A 21,031-nucleotide genomic window follows, 5' to 3' on the forward strand; every position below is an offset into this window, starting at 1 on the left:
TTACTGTCTTATGTTTGAAATTTAGTTCAAATACACAATTCTGACGGCAGTGATAGATCGATGGCCTCATTTATGACTTGGTTGCTACACAGGTATTACATTTTACTGGTAGTTTCCAGAACCACGCTTGGTAATGGCGGGTGCTTAAGCTAAAGCACACGGAGAAGATGGCATTGTAGCATGTGCCATTACCTCTGTCACTATTAGACCCTCAAAATATATGCATCGTCTTTTCTTATCAGAGACAAGTCCAACTGAGATCTGAGTTAATCTGCTCTTAACTTGCCGAGGTCTATTCCACTTCATGGAGGAAAGCTTATATATTTGGCAGAGAGTGCCAATGTGCAACATCTAAAGGGTATATATTTTCTCGTGTCGATCGAAGCAAAGTGTTCTCACTGTCAGGATGCCTAAAGCTGACCTTTACGCGGGAGCCTTTAATGTGCGGGATTTGACAGAGGGGAATCCCCCTTATCATGCCTCTCCTTGACCCAGGTTTTGTTGTTGGGCAGAAGATCTATCAGGTTACTGGATCATTCACGTGGATGGTTCTTCTCACTTCTTCTCTAGATCACCGCATATCAAAGCCATTTGACCTGTGTGACAGAATTAAGCAGTCATGAGGCATCGGCTCTTGCTGTCCTTTCGAAGATGAAGTACGAACGCAATCAAAGGAATTACAGGGATTTAATGGCGGATTTTCCTGCTAAGCCAGGATCGAGAAATGATAAGAAATATTTCAAATCTCCGAAAAGGAACTCGTTTATAGTATCTTTTTTCGAAGGAGGCATCCATGTCACTTTTACAGTTCAAAGTTACATTTGATTTCACATGAAAGGCTTACATGTAAGATCATTAATTTGCTGTCAGCGAGTTTCTTTGCTTTTTCGGCTACGATGAAGTAGTGGCAAAGGAAGACATTACTCTTATTGGGTATTGGCTTCTGGAAAAACAAATCGTGCACAATGCAAGATTTAAGAATGTGTGTTTCATTCAAATCCATGATCATTACGTGGATCCATGTAGAAAATATCATCCCACAGCGTCAAATTGTGAACTTGTTTAACAGTTTTTGCAGCTACTAAAGGCATCACACTCTAAGTAATGACATTTAAAGCAGTTTATGGGGATAGCCTTTGGTGTGATTATATGAGAAATATGTAGCAATGGACAATCTAATGACATAAGTTACTGTCCATCCTGTAATTTTCTGTATTGTATATATCTGCATAAATCACTTTCTGCTGGCAGACTAAGAGTACACTCAAATATTTATTACATGAGATGACAACACAGTATTTTAAGCAATTCCAGACCAGAGAAATTGTAATACTGCTTTATCAAAAGTGTTTGGGAGCTTGTCGTTGCTACTTTATAAGCATTTACATTTGCATGAAAATCAGAATACCAACCTAAATAAGGTAAATTGACGAGAACTTGGACAGATTGCCAACTATCACACAGTTGTTTCTACTCTGGTCATTTAGTCTTTTATGTCAGGTAAAATTCTCATTGTGCACTTTCCACCTGTATGGCGTCTCTAAGCTCTATGTGTAGACAGAAGGAGAAAGAGAAAATGTTGCTTTGAGTTGTAGCTGGGTTTCGAAACCAAGTACAGGCTCAACAATAGTATATATTATTACGCGTCTGCGACAACTCTTTCATTCACTCTTCGAATATAATAGGCAGAATTGTTGCTGCCAACAGCCTTTGTAATCATCTCACAAATGGCTTCCAACATCTTTTCCATGCTTGTCGTGATCATCTTACGAATGAATTGGTTGATGTAAACTGTACTTACTTGGACAGTAATCTGTTAACGGGAATTACACGTAGCAGTCAAAAGGCAAACAGACTGCCCACATTCAATTAATATAGATGGACAATCTCTCTAAAATGTATTTCTTATTTATTTATTTGTTTATTTGGTTGTTGTTTTACGCCGTTCTCAAGAATATTTCACTTATGGGACGGCTGCCAGCATTATGGTGGGAGGAAACCGGAGACAGCCCGGGGGAAACCCACGACCATCCATAGGTTGCTGGCCAACCTTCCCACTTACGGCCGTAGAGGAAGCCAGCATGAGTTGAACTTGAAATCACAGTGACCGCTTTGGTGAGAGGCCTAAAATGTATTTCTGATTTCTGATTTTTTCCTCCCGCCATCATGCTGGTCGTAAAACATCAATCAAATAAATTAAATCGGCATGTGTTTAAGTAACTTTGTGAAACCCCTCCCACTTTGCTTATCAAATCCAGTGAAAATCCCTAGATCCATTCTCAGAGCACTTGTATTTCTGAATGCCCAATGCCAGTAAAGTGCCTTCACAGTTTGGAATTGTGTGTATTCTCTGCACTATTTGGAAAGGCTTAGTGTTGGTCTGCACTTTGTATAGACAATAGTGGCCAGAATATTGTAAGTAAATATGGACAGAGCGTCCAGAATCTGACTGTGTCTGTTTCCGCTTATCCTTGGGCTAATGGCCCATTTTCATCGTGTTAAATTATTTTGCCACATTGGCGATATGAACAGTTCCTATCAAAGCGCAACAGAGGTACATATTTTATTATCGACAACATATATACTAGCACTGGACATGATTTGAATTCTGATTTCACTCATTCGCATAGAACGTACTTTGCTCTTTTCGAACATCACCGAATACTGTTGACTGCTTCTCTTTGCATGATTCCGCGCTAATTTCGTAATTTATTTACTTTCTTAATTCTTTGGTGGTTTTTGTTAGAAGTCGTGTGGGGAATTGGGCTTGGGAATGTTGACCTAGATCGTCCATATTTGTTGACGACTGGTATACGAATGTCTGCTGCGACCTATACATTTCAATATAATTAAAGACTCACAGTATATAAAGGAAATCAAGAGCAACGACAACTGTGTGATATTTGCTGAATGGTCACACCTGACCAATGAATCCCGGCCTTTGTCAATTTGCCTCAGGGGTTCATTCTAACTGTCTAACAAATGGAAAGTAATAGCTGCACATGTACAAATTCTGAATATGATAGTGGGTTAGCCTGACTCTGCAGTGTTGTAGCCAATACGGAAGCATCCCTGGTTTAATCCATTGTGAAATTTGGTGATTCCACTGCAATGATAGACGATCTCAAGGTAGCCTCTCTACCAAGGGTTCAGTGCATCCATCAAGTATGCAATAAAATGAACTTGACAGACCAGTGTATGAATGTTTAGATGGTTTGGAATGCACCTTGCTGTGGATTCGTAGAAAAGGGAAATAGCTCGAAAGTAGTGGAAAGGGTTAACAATCCAGTAATCGGACCGCAGATGTATTCTCTCTTGTTCACCGCAATTAATTTCCTTGTGCACTTAATCATACGCATGAGAGCTGGGTACAAATAGATGCTCATGTCTCTAGGGAACATTGGAGATGAGGCTAAATGAAAATCCACTCCATATGTCCGTTATTATCGCTAAGAGAGTAGCACTGTTCTTTGCAGGATGACGGTATGGATGATAAAACTACACACATTTTTGGTAGATTGTGTTTCTTGTACCTGACAGCATAGTATAATGGTACCGGCAATGTCATTCGTTTTGCCGACAAGAACACATACCAGAAGCATCAGGCTGACTTGGATACAACATTTCTGCATTTCATAGTTTATCAAACTGTACATGTAATGCATGACCTCATCGATTACCCAAGGTAAATGCTTTAGGATTTACAGTGCAATTTTTCTGGAAATATGGGTCCTATTAGTATTAGATTTAAAATATTTTATCAACTAGCAATTAATACCTTCGACCTCCATTTCCAAATATGTAAAAAAATATGGCGGGCTATTATAAATCCAACTTAGCATGAGAATGTCCGAAGACGACATTGTGGCATTTTGATATTTTTTAAAACTAAATTATCTTCGAAACTCATCATTTATGGTTTCCTGATTAACAAATGTAAATCTTTATAGTTTCCGATTAGCAAATGTAAATTTATTGAAAGAAAGTGTGCCTATTTGTATGGCCAGATTCTTTACAGAATGCCTTAATTATACAAGGGAACATAATAGCACCACTCCTCTTTCTATTCACATCACTTACCAGTCCCTCTTATATATAGACTTTCCCACTGACTCATCCTGTCCCAAGTGGATTTATTTGACGGGTGTTTCAAGAATAACAGCAAACTGGAAACCAAAATTCCCTTGTATTTCAGAATAGCAACGTTTCGGTGTGAGTCTTAACATCTTTTTCAAGCATGTGGTGAACAAACGAGGAAGAGGTATTTAACACAGTATAAGGAACACTTATATGAGAATAGGCTAAACATAACAGTGTAATACACTGAGGAGTGAAGACTTAATAAGCAATATTAGAACAACAGTAATGTTATCGTATGTTGAAGTTTGCTATTAGTGTCCTATGTTAATGTCTTCCATGATTTTGTTGGCACTGGTTCGGTCGTTCTGTTGCGTACAATGGGTTATGTAGTGACTTTCTGTCAGCTCTGACTTGCCTCTGTCAGCATAGTTGACGGTTTACGGTTTCAATAGGCAATGTATTTTTCTAGGTCAAAGATTCTGATTACCCTCCTAGCCGCGTTTGAGAGGATTCAACTTTGTTTTTGTTCAGTGACATGATTTGACATATATGTACTGGTCAGTGTGGTTAGTTTTCTGTAGATTGCTAGAGCACTGCCTTGTGATCAGGGTATCCTGTCAAAAAGTAAAAGATAATGGTAAACCTTTATGTGCCTCTGCAGGCTTGTTATAATTACTGTGTATCTGTGGTACATATGTTCTTTATGTTTTGTACACTTTATAGTTTGCAAAGGTAGATAAAGGTGATAAATACTGAGTTACCAACAAGAAAAAGGGTGACATATGCTCAGTTGCCAACAAGTAACCCGCTCATATGATGTGTTACCAACCAGTAAGGTTGATAGATCCTGAGTTGCCAACAAGTAAGGGTAATGTGTGTTGAGTTACCATCAACAAGGGTGATAAGTGCTGAGTTTATAGGCGTTTCTTCTAATTCGATCAGTCGAATTCGATTAACTACAGGTTAGTGAGAGCTGGGTTAAAGCATACAACCTCACTTGTAAGGGTTTAGTCGCTTACTGGGAGAATTTGATGTGCTGTAGATCGAAACATGTCCGTGCTGGAAATAAACATTACTGTGTGGGGTATTGAAATCAAAAGAACAGCAAAACAGTAAAAATATGCAACATGGGCTCAGAATGCCACAGGACGAGAATATTTTAAAAAGTCAAGAATATTTTGACTGGATTTCTCCACATTCAAAACACACATTTGTGAATGAAAAATCTGTAGACATTTTAGTATCTTTGATAGTTCATCAGTTTTTCATAACTGTACTCACATATATTTTAATAGGTGGTCATTTGTTTGCCGCACTTCGGATGTTGAAGACTTTCAGATTATTAAGAAGCATATTTATGTATTATCCATCTAACCGCAAAGCTTTTTGTATGGTCTTAACACGGGTAAAAATCTCTAGGTAAAAAATCCACGGGACACCACTGAGGAATAGATACGCGTAATCTCTCTTTCACAAGATCCCCTGTCTTCTATTTGTTTTCAAGCTAGTGGCGCAATGCCAATCCCCTGAATGAGGAAAGAAAGTGTGCTCCAAATGCTTTGGTTTATTGTTTCCCTATGTTCTGGTAGAGTGGCCTTTTTATGAGTTTTTTTTCTGCGATGAATGCGAAGGAGTAAAATGTCAGCTGTTTTATGCATCATGCTTTGTATTGTATGTCTGAGCGTGTTGCTTGACAGAAATGTACTGTCGGAGCGATAGGTCATCAGACCTAGACCCTTTGCTAAGACCAGTTTGGGTTTTATAACCGTTGATCCTTTTTCGTATGTTATGTTGTCTGGATTGCAATTGCCCTCAGTTAAAACATGTCGAGTTCAAGACCACAAGTTTTCAGCGAAAAAATGATATTTTGCCCCAGTATATGTAATATATAATCTGACAAAACATGAATTAACACAAATACACAGGGAATAACCTTGGAAGAATGAGAAACTGCAATACCTCTTAAATCAATATATATATATTTATAGTTAATGAAAAGATGCGTAAGACAATTGAAAACAAAGAAGACTACATCGGCTTGCAGAATTTCTAAAACACCTTCAAGAATACGAAACCAACAAAGGCGTTGCCGCTCAGAAAACACGTAGCACAACTGACACCGCTCGGCAGTAATACTAGCCTTCTACAATACGTCAGATGGAGTTGTTTTGTTTACATTGTAGCTCTCAGCTGTAGGGAAGATCACGGTGAAGGTAAACAAGCGAGAGAAGTGTTGCAAAAGAAAGAAGTGGTGTACAGGACTGGGTTTCCCCACAAATAGTAGAAACAAATCAGTGTTTATATAAGGAGGAATTTGGGTTAGCACATTGCCTGTGCTATTACATACATTGTGTCTGTCTTATAGATTTTAAACCTACGAATATATTTAACGGCAGTGATACAAGCTTACGTTGATTGTATGGAACATGGAACAGGCAAATAAGCAAATCAGCTGTGATAGCATGTCTTAACAAATCTTATACCCCCTTTGACACACAAACGAGCATCTACCTGTATTATACATGCTTGGGATGAAAGTCTTCCTTTCAAATCGGTTGTTTTACATTGGAGGCAATAACTACTATTTAGAAACAAACCCAATTCAGAAGAACCCAACTAGACGCTAGTATTCAGTGACAGAATTATTGAAGCTGAAATTTGGCAAAACAGGGAGGTGAGGCGACGAATGAACACAGAATCAGTGGTCGTATTGGAGCTGTGAGCAAACATTTCTTGATCAATATATTAGTGGGGCCTCCGTGGCTCAGTTGGTTAGCGCGCTAGAGAAGCGTGATGACCCAGCAGTTTCTCACCAATGCGGTCGCTGTGAGTTCAAGTCCAGTTCATGCTGGCTTCCTCTCCGGCCGTACGTGGGATGCTCTGTCAGCAACCTGCGAATGGTCGTGGGTTTCCCCGGGGCTCTGCCAGGTTCCCACCCACCATAATGCTGGCCGCCGTTGTATAAGTGAAATATTTTTGAGTCCGGCGTAAAACACCAATCAAATCAAATAAATCAAATCAAGATACTAGTAACAGTGTATCTTTGACTTTCAACTATTTTAACTTCATAGGACTATAGCTATTGTCTCAGACGATTTCGTCCATACGTGGCTCTACTTGACTAATGCTAAGTCAGATCATTGGGTATCGGTTATACCACTCTAGCTGTTATCATTACGTGAGGATTAATATCTCACAATTTTATTTTTCCAAAGATATGAGTCATTAAAAAGTCCAAATTAAAAGTGGGGGTTTAGAGAAAATGATATAGTTGTTATGTAATGAAGGATATTATGGAAAACGGGTGCGGCCACTAGCGTTCTGGAGACACGTCTTTTAAAAGATGTGGCTCCAGAGTACGAGTGGGCGCATCCGTCTATATATTGATATATATCAATCATTTTAGTATTTGTCAAGGCGATGCCAAATACCCACCGCTTGCTCTTTCACTCGAAACATTATAAATATATATATAGTTCTTTTTTGGTTTCCTTTTGTTTATATATATATATATATATATATATATATATATATATATATATATATCCTGTACACCACTTCTTTCTTTTGCAACACTTCTCTCGCTTGTTTACCTTCACCGTGATCTTCCCTACAGCTGAGAGCTACAATGTAAACAAAACAACTCCATCTGACGTATTGTAGAAGGCTAGTATTACTGCCGAGCGGTGTCAGTTGTGCTACGTGTTTTCTGAGCGGCAACGCCTTTGTTGGTTTCGTATTCTTGAAGGTGTTTTAGAAATTCTGCAAGCCGATGTAGTCTTCTTTGTTTTCAATTGTCTTACGCATCTTTTCATTAACTATAAATATATATATACTGACTAAAGAGGTATTGCAGTTTCTCATTCATGTTTATATATATATATATATATATATATATATATATATATATATATATATATATATATATATATATATATATATATATATATATATATAAACAAAAGGAAACCAAAAAAGAACTATCAGTTTATTATCTGGGTTTGTCTCCTTTATAAACACAAGTGTAAGAGAGAGGGTTTCACATAGATACAGATATATAAGTGGATGGACAGAGATGCAAAGACAATGGGAAGGGAACTCAGTTCTGAGAAAAGACGGTCACTGGGGCAATATTATATCAATTCACTAAACCTTGAACTAATAACTACATACCATCTAGAATTTCTTTCATTGTTGTAAAAAAAGAGGCAACAGCCTGGAGGCTTTGATTATGCAGCAATATGAACACAGTTTCCAAGGAAGGGTTAGTGATCAAACCTTTAATTAGATCTGCTAAAAAAAATTTCCTTGCATTATTGTAAGTTTTGCAATGAAATAACAGGTGTGAGAGGGAATCCCCCACTAAACAGGTCTCACAAAGACCTGAGTCGTGCTGGTTGAATCTATGTAAATAGGAATTCACTGGGAAATGACCCGAGACCAGTCGGTGAACAAGGACATCGGCCCGTCTAGTAGGAAGCTGAACAAACCGAGAGGTTACAAACGGACACATTTGATGGAAAAATCTCCTTTTCGTTTTATTATCACAGTCATACAGCCACAAACCAACGAAAAAGCTTGTTAATTTCAATTTTGATATTGTAAATTATCCTGATTTGGATAGCAACATACCAAAGGGTCCTGCATATGACATATACATATCTTGCTTTGTAGCATTTGTCAGATCTTGCGTAAATTGTGATAACTTTAATCTGCGTCACATGTTGTTAGTTCAAAAACTAGTTTGTGAAGGATACTCCATCAAACGCGTTCAGAATCTCTGGCGATCTGCATTGTGATCAACCACATAGACGGCGCTGTTATCCTTATGTACATATCTGTTGCCTACATGGTATTTAACAACATAGATGGCGATGGTTGACGAGCATAACCGTCTATCTTGTAGACAGCTTTTATACAGATCAGCATGCCATGTGTAACATCATAGACGGCGCCTCTTGTAGTATGAGATTCTTACATATTAACAAGGAAGACGCAATCGTCCGTTACTTTTGAATCACAATCTGTTCGGTTAAGGTCTGTAGCGCTTGTCATTTTCGAACTGTATCTAACACCGCTTAACCTGGGGCTAGGGGCCGTAAAGGCAGCCATGCTCATTATATCTGCATGATGCCTTTATGAACAGTTGCAATCAAAGTGCGACTGAGATACCTTGTTTAATTGTTATTTGACTTGGAACTCATTCGTGGACTACGAATTTGAACTTTGATATGGAATTCATGCCTGGAATATCCACTGTCTGCCCGGCATCATTAAAAACTGATGAGCGCTTCTCTTTTGTGTGTCACCGGCTTTATTTCCTATTTGTACAATTTCTTACATACCTTTGTCTTTGGCAGCTAGTATTAAACGTTGTTTTGGAAATGGATCTTGCGATTATCGACATGGAACGCCCTTTACGGACTACGAATGATATACGAATGTCGGACATGACGCTAATATTTTAGTTGGTTCATCACTTCTGAAACAGAAACATCTTTCATGAGGAGGCCTGCCTTTGCGAGTGCGTCAGCTTGCTCGTTACCAGGGATCCCAACATGACTCTGTACCCACTCAAAGAATACAGAGAACCCTTCGAGGGCTAGAGAAGTATATAGGTATAAAACTTCAAGGACAACTGGTAAGCATTTGGTGACATTCGGGCATTTTAAAGATTTCAAGGCAGATAGGGAGTCACTTAATATAACACATTCAATGGTTTAAACACGTTAAGAAACTGGAGAGCCATTAGAAAACCCGTTAACTCTGCAGAGTTAACGGACACGTAGTCAGATAACCTGGACTTGTTACCATAATTAAGTTCTGGGATGCTTATGCTTACTTACGGGTATCAGGGCATTTCGAGGCATCGGAAAAAAACAGCAAATACTCTGAGCAATTTTTTTTTAATGTAATCATTACAACACATTCTGCTGACGTGTGAAGGGTCAGACTTCTTAACCTGTGACAACAATTCAAACGAAATGTTCGGGATACAAAGATGCCAGGGTGGGAAAGGAGGAATAATATAGCCTTGGACCATAAGTTGGTCAGCATCAGATCTCTGGGAGATATTGTTACCCCGGAGCTTAAAAGGTTGGGGATCTTTAGATTGTCTTCATATAAGACATCATTCACAGATGCCTCCAAAAACACTCCGGATTTCCAGTGACGGATTTAAGTATAGTAACATATTTTAAAGTACGGAACTGACTTCTAATGTATAATGGCCATTCATTACACAGTACCTGAAGCACATTGAGCTGTGTTGTCATCAAACTCCCTGTGTATATCCGGAGAGCAGCACATTGTACGGCATCCAGTTTAGCCTTAAGGGAAACACATGCTGAGTCGTACGCTTCACAACAGTAATCTAAATGTGTTCGGATAAGGGTTCTATACAGAAGTAACAAACTGGTCTTATCTCCTCCTCATGATTTCCCGGAGATATTCAAGACCTTTTGACATTTTGCAGTTATGAAAATGATATGTTCGGACCACGTGACGTGCTTGTCGAAGATCATACCCAGGTATTTGAATTTAGAAGAGACTTTAATCACCCTGCCATTAAGATATAGCAGGGGCAGGTAGTTAGGTCGCCTCTAAGTAAACACACTATGTTTTCACGTGTGAGAACTTGAATCCCCACAACTTACTCCACTTCAGGATGTTCCTGTTAGATGTACCTTGAAGCCACAGATAGATTTTCAGAAACGTACCAAACAGTTTTATCATCCGCAAAAAGTGAGCAGTCCAGTTTAGGATTAACTTCTGTACGTAAATCATTTATTGCTATATTAAACAGTGTAGGTGAAAGAACACTTCCTTGCGGAATACACCTTAGAATACTCTCTACCTATTCTATCTCTCAGGGAGCGATTTGACAAAAAACGTCGTATCCAGCCCAACATTTTACCATCTATACCAATGGCTTGGATTTAAATAAGTAGCTCCCCTCTTCACAGCAGGTCATATGCCTTTTCTATATCTAAAAAGACAGCAAGCACCTTTTCTTTATTAATGAGTAAACGTCTTATTGTATTTTTTTTACAGTGACCACATGGTGAGTAGTACATTGATTCCTACGGAATCAACTCTGAACTTTGGCAAGCAAGCCATTTTTATCTAGAAACCAAGTTAGGCGAGTGTTTATCGCTTTCTGGATAATCTTGCACATATCAGACGTTAAAGCAATAGGACGATATGACTGCGGAGAAGTTGGGTTCTTACCAGGCTTAGCTACCATCTTCACCTGGTGGCGAGCCCTTTGTTGTATGAAGGGCCTGTTTTAACTCAAAAAGAGAAAAGTCTTCATTAATTGGCATGTCGTCAAATGCAGTGTTGTCAGATTGTTGATTTTTTTCTATGTCGTCTTTACGTGACAAGAAGTCAGCATCATAATTGTTTGAACTAGACACACAAGAGAAATTGTCATTCAAGATGAACTTTTCACCGTTTGTGACAGAATATTCATCACCACATATAAGGGTGGGAACATTGTTATTCCTATTTCTTCCACCAATTGCTCTAACCTGTGACCACACAGACTTCACTGATGTGTTTCTAATAATGGAGGAGCAGTACTCGCGCCAGTGGAGCTTCTGAGCTCGCTTAATGACACTTTGAGCCTCTGCCTTACACCTTTTGTATGTTATAATATCTTCCAGTGATCCTGACCGTTGTGCTTTGCTCTTGGCTCACTTTCTGTTTCTGATGGCGTCAGCGCACTCATTGCTATGCCATCACCAGACGTACGAGGAACTGACTTTCTAGCAGCAGAATTGATAGCCTTAACCACATTATTTGCAAACACATCAACATCTTCACTAAAAGATTGTTTGTAAGCGCCAGTTTACATTTCTTTCTATATGTGAACCAATCAGCTTTGTTAATTTTCCATCGAGGGGGATAACCTTGATGGTTAGTGTGAGGGCAGACTCCAAAACTAGTAACAACTGGAAATTGGTCGCTACCACATGGAGAATCTTGATCTACCGAGCAAGACGACGCGGCCGCCAAGTCATTCGAACACAAAGTGAGGTCTATTGCTGACAAATTTCCGGTGCGGATGTCCAATCGAGTGCCTGACCCATTATTCAGAACAACAAGATTATTTTCCTCGATAAACTCACAAACTACTTTAGCACTGGCATCATTATGAGAGCAGCCCCACGCCATGTGATGAGAATTAAAGTCCCCACAGATGATATAGGATCCCGTCAAAGTGCTGACCAGGGAATTTAAATCAGTTAGTCGTAGCTTGTTCCAAGGGTTGTACAGATTAACAACATAAACTGGCTTCCGCGTGGACAGAGCTAACTGACAGCATTGATATTCAAAAGTATTGAATACAGGAAGCTTTACCTCTGTGTATGAAATGCCATCTTTGATGAATATAGCTAGTCCACCTTTCGGGGGGAATCCTCTATCTGAGCAGCCTGAAATAGTAAAATCTAAATGAGGTTTAAGGAATGTTTCTTGCAGACAAACCACATGTGGCAGGGTTTCCATATTGGATATACATAATTTAAATTCTTGGTCGTGGGCACAAAGAGACTGGATATTCTCTTGCAGAATTGTCAGCGTCATTAGGTAAAGAAGAATTACGAGACAATTTTGATACACGGGCTTATGATCCCTTATTTACGGGGAGTATTTCTTTGTTTTATGACAGCCGAGAGCTCTGCTGGGTCAGCAACGTCACCCCCAAGATGGCGATTGGTACACTCAGTTATAAAGTCAATGACCTCAGTACTTTTAGATGCATTTATTTTGATACAATGGAAAATGATTTCAGTGAATAGCGTCACTACACTGGACAATGAGGCTGGTGAAATGACATCTGATTGCACAGCTACTTCCGCTTCGGTTTGTATAGCAATGCTTTTCACCACTTCCTTCTGCAATGGACAGCCAGCGTAAGGAGCACTGTGTCCACCTCCACAATTGGCACACTTTGGCATTTCTTTATTAGGGCAGGACTCATAATCATGAGCTTGGCCGCAGCGTGGACATCTTACCTTATCTATACACTCGGAGGCAATATGGTTTAGGCGCTGGCACCAGAAACACCGCAAAACAGGGGGTTTTAAGGTTTCACTGTAAACATCTTATAGCCAAGCTTAATTTCTGCGGGGAGAGAGTCAGAATCAAAAGACAACAACAGGGTATCATTACGAGAGGTGCTCCTGTATTTAGTCAATTTCTGAATATGGAAACACTTATATTTTCTCAAACAAGCTAGAATTTCCGCCTCCGTAACTTCGCCCCCAACAGTATAAATATCACTCTTGATGAAGATTTGCTTTGTAGCCGACACTTTACATGCCGTAAAGTGGCACAATATTGTCGAGATTCAGTATTTTTTTAACCTGTCTCTAGTTTGAGCATGAAACAAGGTAATCTTTGGACTGAAGAGTCCTAACATATTTTATGTTGCCCACTGCTTTCTGTAAAGCACTGCTGAATTTTACAGGGTTAATGTTTACAATAGGGGTCTCGCCTTCTGCAGCCATAATCACATTAAAATTCTTTACCTGAGGATCTTGGCTGTTTACAGCCCGGGCCATTTTCCGATACTCGCGGTCTGTACTCTGGGAGCGATCTCTATCTCGTTTACCGCGATAAACTCCAGGAATGTGGACCTCCATGTCTGAGTTGTCGACGTCTTCCATTATAACCTACAGATAGTTATGTCACTAACAATGCCTACTTCTAAAGAGGTCTGGTCCTACAAACTAATCAGTTAGGTGCACTGGACATCGGCATATGTTATATACACACAATTAGGAGAGAGGAAATACCCTGGGGCGACTAAGGGAGAGGGAAAGACGACAGAAACCCCAGTGAAAAAAAGGGTGCAGAAATGTACAGTGCATTTACAGGATTTGAACTTAGCAACCTAAAGAGATTAACCTAATAAGATATAAATTCCTAAATAGCGTTTTAGCCTTACACTAAGTACACATTTACACCAGGCCAGACACCGGCTGTGTTTATACACGACGATAACAAAAACAACGTAAACAAACACAATAATGTAGGAATAATTGAAGTATACAGGCGATTTACGACAAAATAACTGCCTACAGAGAGACAATAACATCTATATACATACATACATACATACATACATACATACATACAGGAGACAAACACAGGCTAGGCAAGGCTTACGCTTCCTAAAATTAAGGAAATATTCCCTGTGCAAAAAAAAAGACAGTCAACCGCAACCAAGGGCCAATAAGCCCTCTCCCATTGACAAATGGGTAACTGAATTTTCTTCATTGCACAGTTACACTCGGCATTTTCTTTGGTCGGTGCTTTGCATTATTTGACAAAAAGAAGTGAACTTCAAAACAGCAAATAGCTAAGAAAGACACAGAGGGAGACACTGCTGAGTGTTTTATCGGTATGCTAATATATACATTGCATAACGCTTCGGCAGGATAGCAGTTTTCCTGACATGTTATGGACATGTGAAAACGTATCAGCTATGAATGATTTATAAACTAATTTTTGTGCTCTGTTCCACACCTATTGTCAGGTCAGGGAGACATAGGCTGCATAAAGTCAAAAAAAAAAAAATAAAGTAAACGAAAATGAAGCAAACATGAAAGGAAAAGCCGCTGAAAACCATTTCTTACTGAGAAATTGTCCTCATGTCGGTTAGAGAGCTCAGATTGTGAACAAACTGTGTTTGTTACCTAGTTTTCTTGTAATTCTTGTGATAGGTTATTTTCCCAAGCTTATGTTTATTTCTGAGTTACTGTGCTCTCATCGACATGGAATTGCAATATTTTGAGGTTTTCTTCCATTTGTATATGTGTTAATGGTGGCATATTCTATTTATATAACTAACAGCATGCACATGCAAATGACAAGAATCATATTTCTGCATTCACTGCCAACAACTGAATTAAACTAAAATACACAAGGTGGTAACGATATTGTGAGTGTGACAATGTTTTGATAAGATAACAAAGGAATGGTTGTGGCTTAACATCCGCGTATTTTGGAGTTGAGTTGTGTACTACTAAAGCAAACTGCATTAACAAACCAATGGTGGAACTGTTCGTGTCATAGACGAAAAACGGAGATTGTGGGATCTTATTGCTAGCATGATAGGTATATTGATTGATTGATTGTTGTTAAGACAAACCATTCGGCAGTAGTTCAGCTGTACCACGTTGAGTGTATTTTTATGTGGTGATTGAACTTGACAGCCACAGTAAATCTATGGTAAATGAGTGAATATCTAAGGCACCGTGTCGTCAGCGCTCATAACAGTGGGATGTATTTGCTAAGTGGTTAACAGCTGTGTTTCTATTTTGTTTCAGGACATAGAAGAAACCCTTTATCACAACAACTTTACTTCCGTGAGCGTGATATTCTGTGGGGATGTTGGCATCCCAGAGCAGGATAGACTTGCTTTTGCAATCTATCAGTTCATCGCCATGTTTGCCGCGCCTACTATCATCATGACCTTTTGTTATGCTAGGGTTATTTACGTTCTTTGGATCAGTTCTAAACGACTTAAGGAAATGACGGATCCGGACGGGTACGTGTCATCTATGCCCTTGTCGAGGAATTATGGCTGCCTGACAGTAACCATAGCGATTGTTGTTTTTCGATAATAAAACAATGCTTTCTGAATCTTTTATCGCCTGTTAGGATTGAATTGCATTTTTATTACTTTTGTTAAAAGCAAAATTTGGTTACAAAATCAATGAAACACCTACAAGTTAAACGTGAAATTGGTTATAAAGTCTACATCTCTAAATGTACCTTAAGTGTTTTTGATCAGAAGATGAAAATCTTGTTTTATCTTTGCCAAATAAAGGTTTTAGTCCAAAGTTTCTTTGAAAGGGGATTAGGCTACAAATATCAATAGCTGGTTTGTTAATCAGATCAATATTTTTACTGAAGATTGTCATCATATGGGTGTTACGAAACCAAAAGTATTTAGAATTTTAATGAGAGGATTTGTTTTATTCACCTTTCGAAAAAAAAACAACAAAAAAAAACTCCAAACAAACTGGGGTTCATACAAAGGCATGCGTGACGGCGTTTATCATTGCTCGGTTACAGGCATGGCAGACTGGTTCCTATGAACCAACCCGACTACTCCTACAACAGAAAGGTCAGAAGTAGCGTTTTCCGCAGAATGAATAAAGAGCACAGTATTGAAATTAGAGAAGCAAGAAAACAGGTAGGTGTACTGTTGTCGGTCCGTCCATATTACATTGTGCGTCTGTCAAGGAATAAAATCTAGAATTATTTGCACGAGCTCTAGAAAGAGTGCAAAAACTCCACGAAGAATTTCTTATAGCTCACCTGATGTTTTCATGAGGATGGAATCACAATTCAGACCTAGCAAAAAAAACTAGTGTATAAATTCAACATTTTGAAAAATATGACACCACATAATAGTTAGTTACCTGGAGGAAAATAAACTTATTAGTTTAATAAGATCAGGAAAATATATACATACTTAACTGCTGAATTAAGTTAACTCGTAAATTTTTGCCCTAACTGGGACCGTAGCCGGATGATTAGTGTTATAGCGCAGCAGAATGGTCTGCCAACAACCTGTGGATGGTCGTGTGTTTTCCCCTCGTTCATGTAAAAGCATTAGCTAGTGTCAAATTTTGTTTTAAAATGATTAAACTATGATAGGCGCTGCTATATTAAGCGATCCACTTCTATTTACCACGTATTATTGATTTATTACAGCTATTATTTAAAATCCTGAATAAATAGAGTAAATACTTGCTTTTTATTTTGTTAGTCTCAAATTTTATAACTTATCCCAACCAAGTCAGGTCGTTCAGTATAGGGAAATTTATGATTTATTGAAAAGCAAATATACTGTAGCATACTGGAAAATAAAACGAAAGACCAATGACTATCTTGTCATCTTCGACTGACATTCATAATATTATCTTATTGCTGGTATAACCAATTTAACTTGAGGGGCTGCTATTGATCTTGCATGGTTTAAACATAAGGCTACAGTATTGAAAACTGCCGGTTGCTATAGGATCGCTGTCAAAAATATTCAGAAGAGACTCACAATTCGCCATAAGTGTAGTAGCACAGCCTATGTCCGTATAGAACGATTGTTGACTATTTACCATTTACAGTGTATGCAGTGCATTTCAATTTTCATGATCTACCGTAAAAAAACAATGAAATAAACAACCTAAGGATGTAACGAAACACGCACACCACTTCACATTCTTCTTACATATTTGCAGACTGGTTAAACCAATAGTTTAAGCTTTGTAAAACGAGTTAGGTGACAGTACAAACAGCTGCAAAGTTTTCTCTCTGTAAGGCTGAAGAACAACTCGAAGCATGGTGCATAATGATAAATTACAAATGTAACATGAGGTAACTATGACTATTATCGATTCCTAATATTTTTCGACGAAGTATTAAGCAAGTTTTAGCTAATTTACTTTATAGGCCACTCTGAAAAATTGTCAGTGATTCTTAAGTTTTGCACTGTGGTTTATTTTGACCATGGAGTCTTGGTTTAGATTTAATCTGGTCGGCGTCACTAAACTATTGCTTATTTTATTTCCTTAATTTTTACATTACATTCCCTCTGTTTAACTAGTTAAAAATTAGGTGAAGTGTCATAAAGTCAATTCAGGATGGCCCTTATTTTAATAAAAACGGAGTCCAGATCAAATTACCAAAAAACCTGTTTCATAAACAGAACTCGCAAATTCGCAAGATGATCAGTTGATGATATCCTTATATACAATATGAATAATGACCATAAAAGAATAAAATTATACGAGTTCGACTTTCTTTCTTCTGTGCTGTACAATAGCAAGATGTGGGTAAAATATATGTGTCATGTATCTTTCCAAGAATGTTATCATCCGCTTTCTGATCATGAAGTACCTTACCTACATCCGGAAGAACAGGTTAGCGTATTTGAATATGTATTTCAATACCGTAGATGTGAAGACGGCTGAAGTATTATAATCAATCTATTTTCAGGTGATAAAAATGCTGATGACCGTAATCGTCGTTTTCCTTTTATGCTGGGGACCAAAACTTATTCTCCGAATTTTGCTGAAGAAAAAGCACGAGTATCTGTATTTCAACGCCGTATTTGTTGCAAGGGTAAGAGAATGACGTGTTGAGGCAAAGAAAAGAGTAAAATGAAGTGCATATTTGTACATATATCAGATGAAAGAAGATTGAACGTTTTCGAATATTTCGATTTGTTTTTAAATTATTAGACCTGTTAGTCATTCAAGTGAAACACTTTGGGGATTGATGGGACCAATCCTGTAGTATCCATGTATTTTGCGAGTGATTGATACATATATACATAATTTTATTGAAGAAGTATAGCAGTCTGAGTGTTAAGATGTTGATGTGATGTCATTGCTCGCAATATCTAATATTTCACAAACATTTTACTTGGTTGAAGAAAAAAAAGCAGACTAAGTAATAATTGGAGCTATTTTCCTGTACAGTGTTTAATGGTATATGTATGACATAAACTTCATGTTGGTGATTTCTTTGCATTTAATTTACCTGATTAGTTGTTTACTAGATCATGTGAATTTACCAAGAATAAATAAGACAATTCAGTGTAGCATTTAGTGTTTCGTCAGAGTGAAAAAATTTTTTTTTGAGCATTTAGTATTAATATTTCAGCATTTTCAGCATTTAGGAATTAATATTGCTTCCCGTAAAATCAAAACTTTTAGCGATATATTTTCATATTTTCAGCAGCATATAATTTGAAGAACAAATTAGTCTCCAATCGTAGTTTGAAGATAGTTAAGCTCTAGGTCTGTTAACTTAAGGGAGTGCACACATCCATATATAGCTGATTATTTGGACTCGGAATGAATAGGGGTAACGACAAAAGGAATTACAGTGATCCTTCTCCTGGAGAATTAACCCACACAGACTCATTGGCCATGTGGTGTCCATTGTCTTGATTGATAAGCTGTTTTTGTCTGTTCATGCTGATGGCTTTCAGTAGGTACCTCATTATGTGTCCTGTTTTGTTCACCGATACAATGACTTTACGAAATACTAAATAACTAGAATTAGGTTCGTAACGGCCACTTAATAGACTTCAGCTCCATTATTGTGTGTACTTCTTGTCTTCTTATATTAGGATCTCAGTGACATTAACTAATGAAAGAGGCATTGAATGTGATAACTTAGATGCCTTGCATAAGAGAATACCGAGCTATTCACTTGTGGCAGATTCTTTTCTTGTATATTGGTTCACCATATATCGTTGGTTTTTTGGGGGGGTGGGGGGGGGGGGCAGTTTGGAGTTGATTTCTCGTTCTGCCTGGATCGTTTTGTCAAGTGGTACCTTATCATTTTCTCCATACGGTGCTTTGCTATAATGTGCTTGGCTCCTTTGAAAATTGTGATGACTATCCCGCGATGAGCCGACCAATTAAATCGGAAGTCTGGGACGAGAAACACTGACCTGCGCCAAACTGAAAGACGTCGAATGTCAACAGTTTCCCACTTACCGCACTGTCGTCGGTGCTCTGGTTTTAATCTCTAAGATGTTGTCTTTTATATTAAGAATTTCGTGAAATTGAGTGACGATTACAGATGTGCATATGGATATTCACAACGTTCAGTTTTGCATTTATATTCTTAATATAGAGACACCTTGAGGCGGTAACTGGATAGTCATTCCGTTGCATTCGTACTGGCTAACTATCTCGTTGCGTTCATTCCATTTTTTAATATTTAAGTCTTCATATACATTTATATGAGTTCGCAATTTGTAAAACTTGTCATCCCTAATTTTCACATAGAAGTGCTCACATTGCAACATCTCATGGCGATTATTAAGAGATTTCGGCATTTGATAATTGAACAACTTAACAAAAAACCCAACTAATTTGTCTGCTAAAAAATATCGTTTTGTTCTCTTTTCAGATTGTTTTTGACTGCCTTCCCTACATACAGTCCTGTCTCAATCCTATAATATACGGATTCATGTCTCGGAACATTCGAAAAAGCATGCGCATAGCCTGTCAGACTTACGTCAAATGCCCGTACACAGTGACGCGGATTTGGAAGCGGGACGTGTACACCGGCAAAGAGTTGGACTCTGAATGTCGAAGTAACGGCACCATACCAAGCAGTTCCAGCAAAACATCACACCGATCTTCGAAAAGCAGCGGATACTACGAAGAAAGCACGCTACAACTGTAATTATTATGTGGAAGTGTAGGTCTGCTGGCTGTATGCGCTCTATGCTATATTATCGTCCACAAAAAAACATGCGTTTTTGTTTTTGCCGTAGGTTTCGCCACCTTCAGAATTGTTGACAAACCGTGCAGAGAAAATAAAAGCCAATTGGTTAACAGGCACCGGTGGTATCACGAAGACCTGACTTCAGTATATATAGAGGGTTAAGCGGGTCTAGACTTTAAACAGAGTGAACAACCTGTGCAACTTCTGAACAAAGAAATGTGGAAAAGACATATATTTATTTGGTTATATATGTAATACTTATATATAAGGAAAAATCCTTTCTCGTCGGAAGAAACGTGAGAGACGTGTACCTGTGATCATAACCGAAAAAAAAAACAAAAGCAAAAAAAAAAAACAATACAGGCCATAGTCTCTGAATACAATCTACATTGTATAGAGAATTATTGAGGTAACATTTCATCGAAAGTCATCTACTGAAGTCCATTCATATTTCCTGACATTTTCACTAAACTGACCTAGTTAGGTTTGGTAAGTTCCATGTAGCTGAAAAACGCCGTTGTTTTGATCTGTGTAGTTTGTTTTGGTTGTCCACAACGTTCTCAAGAATATTTCACTTATGGAAGGCGGAAAAGGAGCAGAGCCTTGGGGAACCACTGCACGTTTCCATAGACCTTAGACGCCTTCTGATATAACGTCACAAAAGGATCTGAACCTGTCATCT

At 38.3% G+C, this 21,031-nt stretch overlaps 1 protein-coding gene across 1 annotated transcript in view; it reads left to right on the plus strand.

Annotated features, from left to right (window-relative positions):
• Positions 1-20,684, plus strand: part of LOC135471471 (allatostatin-A receptor-like) — a 34,630-nt gene extending 13,946 nt beyond the window's left edge. The window contains exons 3-6 of the mRNA XM_064750717.1: positions 15,420-15,640; positions 16,171-16,291; positions 18,097-18,222; positions 20,029-20,684. Of these exons, the coding sequence (XP_064606787.1) occupies positions 15,420-15,640; positions 16,171-16,291; positions 18,097-18,222; positions 20,029-20,307 (747 nt within the window). The 3' untranslated portion in view covers positions 20,308-20,684. The remainder of the gene's footprint in view (positions 1-15,419; positions 15,641-16,170; positions 16,292-18,096; positions 18,223-20,028) is intronic.
• The last annotated feature ends 347 nt before the right edge of the window (positions 20,685-21,031 follow it).

Source organism: Liolophura sinensis, chromosome 7 (assembly GCF_032854445.1).
Source record: "Liolophura sinensis isolate JHLJ2023 chromosome 7, CUHK_Ljap_v2, whole genome shotgun sequence".
Lineage (NCBI taxonomy): Eukaryota > Metazoa > Mollusca > Polyplacophora > Chitonida > Chitonidae > Liolophura > Liolophura sinensis.